The sequence below is a fragment of the Coturnix japonica genome, unplaced genomic scaffold (assembly GCF_054131305.1).
Source record: "Coturnix japonica strain WE unplaced genomic scaffold, WE-NBRP24 Scf048, whole genome shotgun sequence".
NCBI lineage: Eukaryota > Metazoa > Chordata > Aves > Galliformes > Phasianidae > Coturnix > Coturnix japonica.
In genome coordinates, this window is record NW_028188951.1 from 925018 (window position 1) to 942336 (window position 17319).

Here is a 17319-nt window from a genome sequence, read left to right on the forward strand (position 1 = left end):
TTCATAATGGAGATTCTAAAAGGTCAGTTTCAGAGGCCAGCAATGATGGTAATGGAGAAAGCAATGGTCTGTACTGGTGGTTTTAAGGAGAATGCGATGCTTTTAGGAGAAACACTAAATACATATTTGGTCTTGATCAGTTGAGGTCTGATGCAGATTTGCAGTACAGCAAATAGGGTTTGTTTTAGTGTTCATTTAAAATAAAGGGGAAACGAACCGGTATGAAAGCAAAGCAAACTCCAAGCTGCGGCTGAAAGGAAGGCGCTAGCGAAGGCTGAGGGTAACTTGAGGGGCCTCCCTCACAGTACAAACTACTTATAAATTGTGCAAAGTAACCGTGTAGGGAAGATGGGGATGGTGCAGGGCTGGAAAATTAAAAGGACAGAAATCAGTTTGTAAGAAGAACGGTTTACTTGGGCAAAGCAAGGTGTGTAGGAAGGACAGACGTGTCAATGGAAATACTTATACAGTGACCTGGAAATTGTGGATTAAAAAATTAAGACATCAATACTGTTGATATTCACTGTTATTGTTCTTTAAGACTCTTGGAAATGGTTTATTAGCATTAATACCATCATACAGTACTTGTTAGCAGTACGCCTTTGGGAACACGATTCTGTTTGTGCTGAATTAAATAGCAAAGACCAGCTCTAACTTCAGTTGGATGAGGTACCAGGATGAAGAGCTACAGAAAAAGGTCATCTGCAGCAAGACACAAAACTTGGCAAGATGCTGCTGGGTTACTTTAGGCATTCACAGGAGGGTGGTGGTTTAATTTCAGAGATCCCTTAGATACATCAGTTTGCAGATTTGAAAGGGCGATGTTTTCGTACTCCTCTTGTGATGCTGAACATCTGCAGTGACGAATCAGCCCTGTCAAATCCTTCTGAAAATTCTTGTTGAGAAACCCGTAAAAGATGGGGTTGATACATGTTGAGATCATGGCCACGAGGTGGCACAGTGTAAATGCTAGGTTATGATTACAGCTCATCAGTGCCTCGTGGTTCCAGTCAAATACAACATTGAATATATTGAGAGGTAACCAGCAAGCTGCAAAGGTCACAACAATTGATATCAACATCAGATTAATCCTTTTGTTTTCACTCAACCTACTCTCGTTCTCTCTCATCCTATCTATTTTGCTATGTCTCCGCCGGAGGCATACGAATATCTTGAGATAGCAGATAAGGATAAACCCCAGCGGGAAGCAGTACTGGAAGAGCAGCAGACTTGTGGTGAAAATCAGTCGTTCGGTAACGGAAGGCCAGGCCTCAATGCAGGCGGCTTTGTTCTTATAGAAATCACTGTGGAAGGACAGGTGCTTGAAGGGCTCGTCAGTTAATTGGTGAAATATCAAAAAAGGAATGGATATCGTGAGGGAAAGAACCCAAATGAAAATAATTCCCCAGTAAGCGTGTGAGGTATTAGGCTTCCAGCCACGAGGATTTACAATTAACTGGTATCTCTCAATAGCAATCAGTACAAGAGAGAAAATGGAGACTGTGACAGATATACTTTGTATGAAAGAGCTTATTTTACACATAGCTTCCCCAAATATCCAGTAATCCATTAAAGTGTATGCAGCTGTGACAGGAATACACACGATACAGATCAACACATCCGATAAGGAGAGGTTGGCAATCAAAATGTTTGTAACATTTTGAGCTTCTTTCTGTCTCTTTATTATAACAATCAGGCAAAGGTTTCCAAAAAGCCCCACTGTTGTAACTACTATGTAGGCTGTAATAAGCAAGAATACTGCAGGGAAGGAAGGCTGACATGTATCAAAGTTCAGAAACTGAGGATAGCTGCTGTTTGGGACAGTTTGATTAGGTAAGATCTCTGCAGGATGCTGAATGGCTTTATCCATCGTGAAGCATTTCCCAGACAATGGATAACACCTGGCTAGGAAGGTTTTGCTGTGTGTGTGTCCATCCCTTTACTACTTAGAAGATGTTTTTCTTGGAGCTTGGCAAGGAGACAATTACTGTGATTAAATCTTTGTATTTGGTGTCCGTGAAGTTTAAAGCAAGTCTGATGTAATTACTGCACTGATGAGTTCTGAAAAGAAAAGTAAATGGCCTGGTATTAGTGGTTTTGTGCAGAAAGGTGGGTGGAGGCTGATCCTCCTTTTCTAAGGTTCTGTACTGACTGTTAGAGAGCTGTGACTGTGATGTTTGAGAAATAGCAGTGACAGCTCTGTTTAACACTGCATGAACGTTTTCATACAAATCCTCTTTTACAAATGGTAGATAAATGTTGCTTTTCAAAATTAAATATTTCAAGATCTGTCCCAGCCAAAGATATAGCAAGGTTTGAAGAATTCCAGCGAGAGCAGTCTGCTGCTTTTTTGTTATCAGAAGAATGAAGAGCTGGATCCTGCCATCACGCTGCTAGTTCAGACATCACACATTTTCTCTAAGACTACAAAGCAATGTGAGTTAATTTACCAAATCCCTCTGGTTTAATCCAGAATTATGTGCCTTGAGATTGAGTGGTGTTCAGCATCTCTGTGTGTGACATCTTAAAGGGAGTACCTTGTTTTGCTGACTTATTAGAGATGGCGTGGCCTTTTCCCTCAATCTAATTTGAGTGGTAACTATGCAAAGATCACATCTTAGTTACACACCTGATTGTTTCCTATCTGTAGTTGCCAGAGATTGTTTTTCGTTTCCCTGCACTCTGTTCATCATTGTATGAGCCTGTCCAATGATACCCCCAGCATTTTCTGTGGTAAAGATAGCACGCACTCCAGAGATACAGAATGGACTTTTTTCTCAGTTCTAACAGTTGTCAGGCAAAGAATATGATACAGTACAACTCTGTTGTTATGAAACTAATAGTCATGGGAAGAATTTGCTTCAGCAGAAAATCTTGATCGGTCTGAGTTTATCACTGAAGTAAAAAGTTAATCTGAAATCAAAGGCTCACCAGCTTTGTAGCCAACTTTGTTTCCAACCTGGAGAAGGGAAAAAGGAGGATGTTGAGAGTTAGTTTTGAAATGTAAGGATGGGTTTAGATGTGCTATGCATACAACTTTCAATACTCAGCCATTGACTCACCTTAATTCTTTCTTGAAATAGGAATTATTGGAAAACTTGATTGAAGAAAGTCAGTCATTATCCCTGGTAGTAAATCCCATAGCTGTGTGAGCCCTGAGGAGAGAATGGGATGGAGAAGCACTGGAATGTTAGAGGATGCACAAAGAGAGCAAGGGATGGGTGGGCATCTTATTATTATATATATTATTATAGAGGCAATTTTTATATGTTTTTTACAGAAACGATTGCTGCTATTTAATCACCAGGGAATGAAAACTGTTCGGTGCCTTGTGCAAGATTAAGCACAAGTCCAAGAGTAAACTGGAAAATATGATTTTTAACTGTTTCATTTCCTACAGCTACCCAAAGAACATTGCACGTAAAGTTATATCCAGAACTGCTTCGTTCTTGTACTTCTGCTTGACTTTAGTTTGTGTTCTTCACATTAAGAAATTGAAATTATTTGTTTAAAAAACAAACAAACAAGCCTTTGTAGGATCTGTTATCATTGTCCTTCTGATTAAAATGTACCTTAATAGTATATTTGACTGTAGTCATGAGAGAATGAGAAGTGGCTGTAGATCTATGTGCCCATATGTAGTTTGATGTCCAAGTGATCCAAATATGCCTTAAATTATAGCAGGGGTTTAACATTAAACCCAGAGTCATCTTAAACAGGGGGCCAGTTGGCCCTGCTTCTGCTGTAGTAAGGGAATGGCATAAGAATTCCATCAACAAAGCATTAAGAGCCATTGAAGTCCAGTGGCTCAGTTGGACTCTGTAGTCTCAGGTGCCTGGAGCCCAGTAGGTCAGGAAAAGAGCTACGTACCCTAATAGGTGTGCACTAACTTGGAAAAATTCCTCTTACTGAGTTCAGGCAAAAGCGAAGGGATTCTGAAGCTAACACAAACAGGTGATGTGCCTTGGTAACAGCAGTAACATTTCCTGGAATGCATTGCAAACTGCTTGTCCCTAGAATAGCACTAATTACCTGGCTGGATTTATCATAGAGAAGAATGCATGTGCTGGAAGGACAAGTAGCCTGTTGCCCTGCTGAGCTTTGCTGCCACTTCCAGATGTGTAAGGGTCCAAAGCCTGGCTGCTTTGTCCCAGTGCTGATGTTCCTCTTTGCAAGGCCTACTGTGCTCACCTGGCTAGCCTGAGAGCTGCTGTTTAAGGGAAGATGAGGCGTTAGCAGGGGCTCTGGCTTTGAAAGGAGATATCCTGAAAGACAAGCTCTGCTCTTTCCTGCTATTTATGTCAGCAGGAGAAGCTGCAGGGACTAGGAGGCTGTGAGGCTGAGCCAGGCTTGTAATACTGTATGTGCCGTTTGCTCCTCTCAATTACTTACCCACGACTACAAAAGATAGTTTGGTAGTGAGTGTTGTGTGTTCTCTCCCAGTAATTCATTGCGGATGTGGGAGCCCCCTTGGCAATGCCTACCATTAAGGACAAATCCCCATGCTGGCCTTCTGGGCAGCTCACTCGGTACATTAGCTTTAGGCACACCCACCATCCACACTGTCATTCTTCCTCAGAAAAAAAAAAAGATTAATTTCTTTTCACTGTTTGCTTCATATTGTGAGTTAAACAGTGCTCACTTTAGGGCATGTCATTCTGAAAGGCAATTTAAGCATTTCCTTGACAATGAAACAATTATACCTGTCTTGTTTAAACATTTGGAGTATTCATAGTGTTAGAAAAATGAGTTACACCTGAACTCAGTGCAGCTTGTTGAACTGCATTGTAATACATACCAGTATATTTTAAACTGGTAAATATTAGTAGAAGAAGCATCCTTGAACTGCAGCTAGGGAATCTTTTCTGTCACCTGCTTCAGTCCCTAATCCCTGCATTTCAGATAAGATTCCCCAGCACAGACAGTGAGAGTACACTGTAAGGAATGATAATCCACTCAGCTTGATTCTGTCATTCCTCTAGATGCAGAAATATTGCTGAAACATGCATAAGGAAAAAGTTAAAGCATCGTCTAAACTAAGAGAAGTTTTTGAAAGACTTTTAAAGTATTTTCTTACCTAAAATACATAGTTCCAACCCCTCAAAGTGACCAGTTAATATCTTGGTTGCAAACAGCATCTGTCCATTAAATTCCAAACTATTGCAATCCAAATGGAACTTTCCATTCAGCTTTAAATATAGGATGTACAGAATACATTTATCCTTTAGGAGATTTATCTAAGGAGCTTTTCACTCAGGTTTATAGATTCTCTGACTTCTTACCTGATGAAAAATTCAAGTCATATCCACACTGTCGTTAACAAAATTTCTTTTCCCTCTTTGAGTTGATTACAAAGCCAGCAAACACATCTCCTTGGTGTATAAAAGATTCCAAAGCAGAGCCATCTGCTGCTAAAGCTGTACTTAAACTCTCCTTTCTTCTCGTTCTGAAACAAACCACAGTTCCACAATTTCCAACTGTGATCAAATCCGCCAGGCTGCAGAAAGGCTGCTGAGGAGAAAAGCAAGCTCTGGAATCCAAGGAGAGGCAAACAGCAGTGAGCAGGGAGGAGAAAGGACCAGTAGTCATGGGGATGGCTTTTCCTCACTGCGTTACTTCCCTCCGCCCAAACACCTTATCTTGCAATTTCGTTTTCAATCATCATGTTTGTTCTGTACTGCAAATGTTTTCCCTATGCTGGATTTCATACATAAACATTCACAGATGGTTTCTTGCTTTTTTAACTGAGAGGAGATATCAAGGTACTATTAAGTGCATTATTTGCTATGTTGCAATTAAATTCATCATATTTTCCACTATAAGGTGCTATTTTAAATTCTACACCAGAGTAGTAACAATCTTCATGAAAAGCAAAGCACACTTTATGCACACACGCATATACTGAAAAGGGGATTTATTATTACTACACTTCTTATTACTGTTACTATTTTCACAATAGAAGTCCACCATCACTTTATTTTTTAATATATAAGCATTCAGCAGTTGCCTATTAAATATTTAGAGTGGATATTTTATGGATCAGGAAATGAGCTTCTCCTCAGGACGTGGTATTTCGTAAACTGCTTTTTGCACCTGTCAGCTCCTACCTGGCTCCCTCTGCCCCCCAGTCCTGGTCTCTCATACTGAACTTTCCAGTTTTAGGAACTATCCAGAATTAGGAACAGCAGAAGCAGTAGGAAGTGATCAGGACTTAGCATGTATTTGTGTGGGGACAGATTCATGAAAACTAGTTGAGGAGTCCCTGTTAAATTAGAGAAGTAGAAACTTGCAGATAAAACGTTTGAGGATGCTGATGTCTGTCGTACTGCTGCTGCTTTTAGGAGAGTGTTCTGAAAGCAGCAGGATTTTGGGATAGGATTGATGCTGTACTAAGAGTTCAGGTTAGAACTGAAAATGCTGTGAGTTGTCATGCTGCTGTGATTGTAGAAAGGAGACCTGGAGGGGCCCCTCGGATCAGCCAGATGAATCTTGTGTTCCTATTATGTTTGTTTCTATTTGTGATGTATTTGCCTAACCTGTCTCATGATCATCTGTGGTGACCCCAGGTGATGCATTCCAGGGCCTCATTTACTGCTGGGAAGATTCACTTAAAACCTTGCCGTGAAATTTCCTTCACTTCAGCCCATTGGTTTTTATCCCAAGAGTGGTTTCTTAATTCTGAGACTGAAGCCAAACTGCTGTGACTGTGCAATGTGAGTATACTTTTCTAGAGCATGTCTAGTACTTGCTGGTTCTGGTTATGTCAGAACCATTACAAAATACTGCTTTTCCAAAGAGCTTTACAACTCCTGCTTCTGGCTGTGGTATAAGCCAGGAAATGAACCAAGACCTAACAGTGAATTGTGCTAGATGTGTACCAGAACAAGCCATAAAAATGCATTGTTTGTTTATAAATGATATGAGCCAGTAAAATTAAAAGAGGTTCTGATTCTATTTATAAATTTTAATCAAAAATCAGATTGCTTATCTACATAGGCATCTGTTTCTAATCCTGTGTGCAGCCCTCCATCTGTGGAAGGGCTGGAGTGTTAACATGTGATCCCAATTATTATACAGTCATGTCTATCTGCTACCTTCTGTGGGCTTAATTTGTTGTAACCTGTTGTTAGTTAGATAGGATTCGACATCAGAGGCTCGTGGGTGTAGCTGCTCTTGGTTACTGATGCTTGACGTCAAAGGTCCATACACTGAGCGGACTCTACGGCTGGGTACGAGGGGCCCAAGGTACATTGTTTTCATCCAAGTGCTGTAGTGTCTATTTGCAAACAAGGTTAATGGGTAGCAGAATTGTATTTATTTTCTATAAATGATCACAATATTTCTAAATTGCTCAATAAAAATGACGTGAAAATAGTCATTATCGGTGGACATGGATAGCAAACTGGAAGGCAGGATTGCAGGTAGTGAGTATAACTTGAGTGAGTGTGCAACTTGATAACAAAATACTGCAGAAGCATCGTGCTTAAGGCTGTGACTGGGTTGGTAAAGACACAGTCAGGTGTAATTTTGGTTTCTCTGCCTCTGTGGATTTTCAGTGTTTCAAGAATCTGGTAGGATTTTCAGTGTGATTTCATGAGTTTTATTGAGGTTTTCAATAACAGTTTGCAAAACAAACAAATGAACAAAAAACCCCTCTGAAATAATAGTGTACTGAGTCTCGTTATACTGAATGTGAGTCATTACACTGATAACCACCTATCAGAATTATTCCAATTACATGGTATTATTGGAGTAATAATGCCAATTAGAACATCTTTGCCAAGCTGCTGGTTATACTGTAGCTCGAGGCATAATCTTGGGTAAATGTTCCTGTGGTAGTTTTAAACCAGGTAGCATTTAACCCTCACAGGCACAGAGCCCAGGGCACTGTCACCTGAACTTGTCAGCCCATAGCTCAGCAGGGGCTCATGTGTGTGCAGTCTCATCTCGGTTAGAGTGAAGGCATGCTATTGCTATGACGTACAGACCATGAGGAGAGTGGAAGATTAGAATCCATAAGTAGTATTTCCACCTCTGAGCTTGTGATAATGTCCGCAGTGTCAGTAACAGCCTGTTGCTGAGGAGTTCTTCAGTACAAATTTGGCTATGAGCTGCTTCAGCAACCTGTAATAACTCTGAAAGATGTGGGATGTCTCTTCCTAGTAAGCATTACTCTTTGTAGAGCTTCAAAGGGGCACAGAGAAATAAACATAATGGGAACTCCTCCTCTTAGTTCACGTTGCAAAGAGTAACACAGTGTGCTGTGATGGAGGAAAGACCCAGGTCTTTCATGGTTTGCTACCTCATGGAGAGATCAAACCCTGAATAGGATTTCCTTAGCAGGTAGATTATGATTTGACCAAATAAGCAACATCTGATAATCAACTAAAAGTGTGCTGTAAATTTTTCTCCAAAGCCCATGCAGATAAAGGAGCATTGATGTATATATATCAGTTGAAACACTGATCCTTTATGTGAGTTGTTTTTCCTAATTGGAGAAAAATTGTCACAAGGATTCACTCTCACATCTATATGGCATTTAGGTTTCACTCCCTTCTGTTGCATAGTTCTAAAGCATAGCTTAGCAGTATCCTTGATTGCTCGTTCTGGTCCTTACCTCTCAATTAGGTTGTTCCTAGGATGAAAAGTCAACCATTTTAAAATCTACTTTCTCTTTAAATGAGTTACTTATCACAGCAGGTTCATTTTAAAACTCGTATCATGCCATGAACTTTCATCCCATTTCTGGACCTTCTCAGTTGGCGCATAGCTGAGATGGAGGTTGATGCTCTCTGCAGCTGAAAGGTTGGCATCTTCCTTCTTTGGGTCAGCCATCTTTTTGTACTGAAATAGAGATAAGACATATGAGTAATTGAAAGAGGAGTGTGATTGCAGTTATTTATATTTTATAATAGCTTCCCCTTTCCAAACTCTGATTCAGTCCTTTGGAGCTTTTCAGAACTCCTCCAGCTGATGTTTTCCAAGAGGGATCTCTGCCCAAGGCTACATTATGGGAATAGCGAGTACATTTGCTTGTTCCCATTCGACAGTCTTTTTATAACAACACTGAGCACCAAATCCTGCTGTTCTCATGCCATGAGTGTTTTTACTGTCCTAATTATTAATTACGAAATACTTAAGTAATCAAAAGAAACTTTTTTTTCATCGCAGCCCATTTCTATTTTCTTCTATGTTTCAAGCTGTAAGAAAATTTAGATTTTCTGAATCAAAGAATTCTAGATTGCTATTTGGGGTCTACAAAGCCTTATTTTTTGTACACCTCCTCATTTTAAAATGCCTTTAATAGCAGGGTTAGATACCTTACAGCTGATCTCAGACAGGTACATATTGAGCTTCATAGCCAAGCTGCCCCTGCTGCTTTCTAACAAAGCTGAACGTCAGTCATGCAAAAGAAAGACAAAAAAAGTACCTGGTAAGGGTTCAGTGGAGCAAGAAAGAGATATGGCCTAGGAATAGCTCAGGGAAAAAAGAAGTCTAGTAGATTTTAACTGAAACACGAAACACATAACGAAAGGGTTGCAGGTTTAGAAGATCTGAACATGACCAAAATTGCTGTTGGCTCCAGGTTTGTTCCTTACTTATGCAAAACTCATGATTCTGCTCTATCTTAGTGCAAGACCCAGTGAAGGATCTACCCTTTCACATCAGTCTCAGCATTGCTAGAGACTCTTTGATCCTTGATGCATTTTTTTCTGGCTTTTCAGTACATTTCCCTGATGTACTTTCATCCCATCACTCCAAATTATGACCAGCTCTTACATAAACTTTTAGGAAAGAGAAGAAAGGAAATCATCTGTTCTGACAGAAGAGTGGAAAGATGAAAGGGGAGAAGAGAAACTGAGCTTCAGAGAGGAAAGGAGAGGGCAGTAGTTAAAGAAAAATAGTGATGTAAGGCCAAAAAAGGGGATCCAAATACCACGATCTGATGACTTTGCCCTTCACCCTTCACAAAGATGAGTTTCTTTCAGCACAGTTCCCTTACGAAGTGCTCAGGGAAGGTTTTGTTCAGGAAGGTGAACTTTTGACAGTACTTGCTGAATAAATTGTTCTCGTGAGTTATTCTGTAGTTACCTTTTAATCTTGTTTGGCATGAAGTAATTAAAGCAGGGGGGTAAAGCGTTTTATTCCTCATCTGAATTTGCGTGGAGCAGAAAATTCCATCCTAGGGAGTGTCCTGTTCAAACCTCAGATAGGTAAAAGACTCTTTATTTCCTCTCAGTGCATTTTAATCACTCTTTTTCCATGGAAACCCCATTGCGACCAGTGGTAATTCATGACAGCCTCAAAAGAAAGATCACAGTCTTAATGTTTCTGCAGATCAAGGTAGGAAGAGCAGAGCAGGATGAAAGACAAATATTTTGTTAAAACAACACAAACCTCAAGGAAGGCTGTATCTCTTTTATGGATTTCTTCACACTTGTAGCTTAATCAAAGGGCCAGGATGGGGAAGTTGCTGTTGCTGTCGCATGTTTTATCTAAAATTGCTTCCTATGAGCTGCAAAGTTGCTGTGTGCCTGGAGTGCTGATTGAGTGGGAGAGAAGCTTCTAAGTCTTACAGTCTCTCTGCTAAATATTATGCTAAAGGGATTGAAACAAATTAAAGGGTTTGAGTTTTATGATTTAATATATTAAAGCGACGTTACAACTTGAAAGGCTTAGTATTGTTGGACTTAATATTGTTCTATTGCCCATTTAGCTCTTTTCCAAACTTTCAGTATTCCTTTTCAGTCTTAGAAATGTGGACCCATCAAACTGAATGGCAGAAGTATATCTTGTTAGTGATAAAAGATTCTTTAAGGGTTCTTTTAGTGGTGTATTTTGTGTCAGCTCTTGCCGAGCTCATGCGGTAACATGGGAAGCTCAGCGCCTGAAAGGTACTCTGCTAATTCCCGTTGTGTGATCTCTTAACCAGCGATGCCCTCTTGTGGTTGTCTGCTTATAGCTGGAGTAATGAATAACTGAAAACAACGTGCTTTACCTTCTTTCTAATATCCTAATAACTAAAATATCAAACTAAACAACTTAAAGGCACAGAGTTCATACGGACACGTATAGCAAACAACCTGGTGTGCTGATGGAGGGAAGCATGAGTGCTTTGGGAGCTGGAGGGGGCTGGTCGGAGTAACCAAGGTGGCTGAGGAGAACTGGCAGGTATGAGGAGCTGTGTGATGTATGGGAACATGGATGTGCAGCCCTGAGTGCAGGGACCGAACTGTGAAAGCATTGGGGGCAAATACACGGGGTGTGTGGAATCACACTGATGGTGGTTGGTGGTGGGCAGTGCTCAGGACAGCAGGACAAATGAAGTCAGGTTTGTGTGTAGTATCAGAGGAGCCACTTCTACCTGCAAGAGATGGGTCTGTTGATGATTGAAGGGTTTTCCCCTTTCGTTTTCATGTCATCAATCGATCAGACAGAAGTGCAAAAGGACTGTTTGCATTTCAAGGCCCTCATCTCCTGCTGAAAGCAGCAGTGATTTCTCTGTGTGATTTCTTCCTTGGCCTGATTGTCTGTCTTGTTTTTGGGGAGCAAAGTGAGCCATAACAAAGCTTGTTTTCCTCATTATCCACCAAGGCCATAATTAGCTCTGCGTAACTTTCCTTCCCTTTAATTGCTAATTATTAGCTGTCTATAAAGTTTGTACGGGTGATTTTCTGCTTTACAGTAGGTGATAAGCAAAACGTACTTTTGTATTTCCTGTAATTGTATGAAAGTGTCACACAAGAAGAAGTTTAGCATAAGTTTATTTTTATCCCACAAATATTCCAGTGACACTGTGGGAGAGGATGGAACCCGTGTTGTGCTTGGATGGTGCGGGGAACAGAACAGCACCACCGGCTTTGAAAGACAAGAGCTGGGATGTAAAGCAGGCATTGTATGGGGAACTTAAGAGAAGGCTTTTGCAGGCTGGACTATTGATTTTGAGGTTATCCTTAGTGATTGACACATACTGCGGTGGTCAGAAATAACGTTCTTGACTTGCTGTAGAGCTAATTGGAGCCTTTCACGGAGAATGTGCTGTTGAGAGCAGACACAAACAGGGCCGGGAGCTGAGGGCCGTAAGCGCCGTGTGGTGCCGTGTGGTGCCGTGTGGTGCCGGCTCTCCCCTCAGAGCATCCTCCCAACGGTCCCGGCGTTTCAAACGCTCCCGCGCGATCAGACCCCTCCGACCAGGGGGGCGGGGCCGCCGGGGAGAAAGCGCGCGCCGGACGCGAGGATCCCATTGGCTGCCGCCCGCGGGGTTGGCGCTGCGGCGCGGCGCGGTTCGGCCCCTCCTCGCCGCCCCATTGGCTGCCGGCCGCGTCCGTCACCGCCGAGCCGCGGGCTCTTCGGCGCCGCGCGGCGGAGATCTCTCTTTCTGATTGGTCGCCGCGCCCGTCGATCTCGCCCGAGTCTCCGCCCCCACAGATGAGTCGCGGGCGGTTCCGGCCGCTCGTTCCTATTGGCCGCTCGGGCGCGGGGGGCGCGCGCTGTGGGCGGGGCTCCCGGCGTTCCCTTTGTGTGGGCACCAGTAGCCGGCCGAGCTCCGAGCTGCAGCCGCCGCCATTTTGTGCGTGCCCGTGTTTTCCCCCACCCCCGCTCCCCAAACCGCGGCGGCCGGGACGCCCCGCGCCTCGTGCCGGGCGGGCGAGGCGAAGCCAAGGCCTCGGCCGGGGCCTCGGGAGCCGTCGGGGGCCGCGAAGCCGCGCAGCTGGAAGAGACAGAGGGGGAAAGGAGCGGCAACACGGAAAAGGGGGGGAACGAGCCCTCGGCGCTGCCCCCCGACGGGAGGAGGAGTCTCGGCGCCAGGCCCAGGCGCGGCACCGCTATGGAGAACTCGCAGCTGTGCAAGCTGTTCATCGGCGGCCTCAACGTGCAGACCACGGAGGCCGGGCTGCGGGAGCACTTCGCGGCCTACGGCACGTTGACCGACTGCGTGGTGGTGCTCAACCCGCAGACCAAGCGCTCCCGCTGCTTCGGCTTCGTCACGTACTCGGCGGTGGAGGAGGCGGACGCCGCCATGGCCGCGTCTCCTCACGCCGTGGACGGGAACTCGGTGGAGCTGAAACGCGCCGTGTCCCGGGAGGACTCGGCCAAACCGGGCGCACACGCCAAGGTGAAGAAGCTGTTCGTGGGCGGCCTGAAAGGGGACGTGGGCGAAGGGGACCTGGTGCAGCACTTCAGCCAGTTCGGGCCGGTGGAGAAGGCCGAGATCATCGCCGACAAACAGAGCGGCAAGAAGCGCGGCTTCGGGTTCGTCTACTTCCAGAACCACGACGCGGCCGACAAAGCGGCCGTGGTGAAGTTCCACCCGATCCAGGGCCACCGCGTGGAGGTGAAGAAGGCCGTGCCCAAGGAGGACATCCAGGCCGGCGGGGGCGGCTCCGCGCGGCCCTCGCGGGGCGGCCGGGGCGGAGGACGGGGTCGGGGCGGAGGATCCGGTAACCGGGACCACAACGGGCTGTCCAAGGGCGGCGGCGGCTACAACAGCTACGGCGGATACGGCGGAGGGGGCGGCGGTGGCTACGGCGGGTACGGCGGAGGCTCCTACGGCGGCGGAGGGGGAGGAGGCGACTACGGCAACGGGTACGGCGGGTTCGGCACGTACAGCCAGCACCAGTCCGCATACGGCCCCATGAAGAGCGGCGGAGGAGGGGGCGGAGGGGGCGGCAACTGGGGGGGCCGCAGTAACAGTGGACCGTACAGAGGAGGTTACGGCGGGGGAGGGTACGGGGGCGGCTCGTTCTGAGCCGGAGCGCCCGAACCCATTGGGGGGCGGCCCGCCCAGCTCCTCCCTTTGGGCCGGGGCGGCTTCTCGACGGTTTCTCCCTCGCCCGCCGAAGGGCAGCTCCTTTTAAATGCCTCCCCGCTGCGGGAGCAGCTCCTAAATGCCCCCTGGGGGCCGCCTCTGCTGCCCGAGCCACTTCTTAATCTCTGAAGATGGACCGGGCCCCACACACACACATACTTTGTGTTACAGTCATTGATGGACTCTATTTTTTTATTATTACTTGGACCTCGGTCGTTTTTATACTAGCAACGAAAAATGTCTTGTTTTAATTTGCTTTTCTGGGGGGTTACGGGGTGGGGAAGCGTCTTGTCGATCTGGAGTAACAACCGGGGAGGGCTGTGGGGAATTCCTTTGTTGTAAGGACTCGATACCTCCTGGTTACTGCGTTTTTTTCTACAAAGCCTACTCGGATCCCATGACTGAAGTTAACGTTTCTGTAAAGGAGGAGAAAAAACAAAAAACAAAAAAAACAAACAAAAAAGAAAAAAAACACAAAAAATGGTTTTTACGTTTTTTATTTTTTAAATAAATCATTGTGTTCATTGATCGTTACATGTCTAATTATTTTTTTTCCTAGGATCCATTCCGTACGGTTTTAAGGCTTTTCTGGGTTTTCAGTGTTGCTCTGCTTTTCGATCTCTGTGTACTTAAAGTCTTAAGATGTCGATGCCAGTTCAAGGTCCTGCCTGACTTGTTTCTTGGTTTCCAAACACTGGGCAGAGAAATTGTTTTAGTATCAGCCCGTGGATGTGCTCCGTGTTTAGCTCCTTGTTCTCACTTTGCAGTTTGTGTGCATCCACCATCTTGTACCGGTTTGACGTACTGACACGGTTGGTCGGGGTTATTATTTTCTTTCCCTATAGGACTTTTCACATCAACGTATGTACTGTGTTGCCAAGAACTAGTTTGTGTTAAGCATGTGCTTCATTCATATAAAATGTTCCGAATTTCCGATTGCTTAGTTTCAAGTCCTCTTATTGGTTTGTCTCTGTACCAGGAAAGGGTGGGCATTGCTCCCTTTATTAAACGCACGCTGTTCTCATAGTTAACGGACTTCTCACTGAACTATTGTCCTACATTAAAGTTCCCCGAGGTCTCTGGCAGCTCCACCTACTGGAGGATGGCAGCACGAGGAACGCTTTGCAAACCTTTGTACCAGACCTGAAAGCGAATTGATGCCGTTAGATGAAACCTGCATGTGAATAAAGATGGGCTCTGTGAGTATTGACTGGGGGGAAAAAAAAACAACCAAGCAAACAAAGGAACAAAAAGGTTGCAAAACTTCAATACTTGGCCTCAGCGCATTTCTTTCTCTCATCATTGCAATTGCCCGTAGTATTTCAGAGCGATCATCTGTTTGGGCAAAGTGCTATGAAAAATGAGCCAGCTCAGCGTACCGGTGACTTAGGTGCCAGTTGTAAAGCAAAACTATTTGTGTAGTCTGCTTGATTAACAAATGTATATTTGTAGCCCTTTCACGCAATAGAGTTAAAGTTTGTTGTTTATTAAAAAAGCATAATGTTTTAGGGGAAAACTGCCTTCCTGCATAGAAATATAGAATAGCGACATTTATGGGTTTATGGATATCAAATAAAGAATTGAATTCCTTATATGCTTGAGTGAGAGTATGTATGATATGGGACGTGCATTTATAAGTACAAAGTTATTCTGATTTCAGGTTTCTGAGCACTTAGACTTTAATGCTGATGCTGTGCGGGTCTGTGTCTTAAAGCTGATGTTGGTTTGCTGCAGGTGTGAGATAGGTGTGGAATTCCTTGTTACATTGGGCTGGAAGGTTGTGTGTGAAAACTCAAGGTAATGTCAGTGTTGAATGTCAGCCTAACCCGACTGATCTTAGTTGCAGCATCTTTAGCATTGCTATAAGAAGCAATGGTGTCAGCTAAGCTCATTACCTGCTTAAGCACAAGCGAATAGGGGCAACTTTCTGGTGTCGCTGGGATTTAAGTGAAGAGCAGCGTTTCCTCTTGATTGAGATACTTGTGGTTCTTCATCAGTGCAACTGGTTCTCGGCTTAAGTTCCAAGTAATTTGCTGTTTGCTTTTATGTCGTGGGGTTTTCTTTAATGGTGGAAGTTGCTTATGCTCGTTATTGCTGTTGAGAGTGTGACGCTGGAGAGAAGTGTTTGTGAAAGGCTGCAGCTGGTGCAGTGCCGGCTCAGCTTCAGGTGCTTGGTGCTATTTCAGTTCTCTGAGCTGGATGCTTCTTGTTCTCTTACTTTGCAGTCTAAGGCCATGTTGGACTGCCATCCCTGAGCCCCCTGTGAGCACAGCTTTCCTTTCAGCTTCCAAACTGAAGAGCCGTGTTCTGTGTCTTCTGTGAGTCTGGGTGCGTGAGCTGGGCTCTGAGCATGGGCTGCCTTATTGACCTTATTGGGGACCACCTGCCTTTGAAAGAAGCATTAATGCTCTTCTATGATGTGGTTTGTGATGCGGTTGGAGGGGTGGAGCTTTGCTCACCGGGTGTAGCTTTGTGGTATTTTTCATGTTACACGTCAGAAAAGAACCTGTCGGTAGTAGGAAATATATAATATAAAGTGACAGCTTTGACAAGCAATGGCCTGACTTAGAGGATTGTACTGAAACATACCGTTTGGTTTTCTGTGTGTAATGCTGCACCTGGAGGGCTGATGTCATAGTATAAAAAGCAGATCCCAGAAGTGGTACCTGTGCAACCCAATGTGTATCTCCAAGGACTGTCAGCTGTGTTAGCTTCCAAAGGCATCACATAGAATGTTGTGTGGTGATGAATTGAGCTGGGCCTTGTGTGACCTCAGCTCCAGGCAGTGAGACCTTCATTGTGAGCAGCGCTGGGACGATGCAGAGGCTCATGTGAGCAATGGTTTAATAAGGAGCAGTAGTACCTCGGTGTGCCATGGAGTGTTAATAGAAGGACAGACCTGTGTTGGATAGCATTAAAGAAACGATGACTTAAAAGGGTATATATGGAGAAAGATCTTGAGTACTTTCCTTAGTAAAAGTTGGTAAATCTTTGCTTAAGTATTTAATATTTACGTGCCCTCTAGATGGGCTCCTCTGCACAGAGGTACATCAGAAACTAAGACAGAATGAAGGTATGTAACTGGCACACAAGAAAGCTTTAGACTGTTAAGTCACTCCGGGGTGCTTTTAGGGAAGAAGAAATGGGAGTTACCTTCGTTCGCTGCTCCTTAGTTTGCAGTTCGGTTCAGGAGTGCAGGTGTCTGAAATGAACTTGGTTGGTGAACTACAAGGCTACAGCACTGCTGGTTCTGTCTGTGACAACACGAGAGCAGCACTTACTGTTGAAGCTGAATGAAGCTCACTAGTTTGAAGAAAACGCGGATGTTCTTTTTAAAGTCTGGATGAGCAACAAGTTATTGTCCCACACAGCTGTGCAGGGGCTGCAGTACCGCACTGCAATGTGTGTGCAGCTTTCAGTGCTGCATTCATTTCTGCTCGGAACTACTGTGTATGTAATGAATAGAGCCTGCACAGATCAGTAGCAGCACACCTCTCTGTTCCGTTTGC

General features: G+C 44.5%; 2 protein-coding genes across 2 annotated transcripts; one reads left to right on the forward strand and one right to left on the reverse strand.

Moving 5' to 3' along the window:
- Positions 1–392: 392 nt before the first annotated feature.
- LOC107320131 (neuropeptide Y receptor type 6-like) lies at positions 393–5611 on the reverse strand. Its single transcript, XM_032447498.2, has 3 exons — positions 5283–5611; positions 3063–3155; positions 393–2959 (listed from the first exon to the last, which is right to left on the reverse strand). The coding sequence occupies exon 3, from the start codon at positions 1868–1870 to the stop codon at positions 746–748; it is 1125 nt and encodes a 374-aa protein (XP_032303389.2). The 5' UTR covers positions 1871–2959; positions 3063–3155; positions 5283–5611; the 3' UTR covers positions 393–745.
- A 6143-nt stretch (positions 5612–11754) lies between these two features.
- HNRNPA0 (heterogeneous nuclear ribonucleoprotein A0) lies at positions 11755–15402 on the forward strand. Its single transcript, XM_015875696.3, has one exon. The coding sequence runs from the start codon at positions 12830–12832 to the stop codon at positions 13748–13750; it is 921 nt and encodes a 306-aa protein (XP_015731182.2). The 5' UTR covers positions 11755–12829; the 3' UTR covers positions 13751–15402.
- The last annotated feature ends 1917 nt before the right edge of the window (positions 15403–17319 follow it).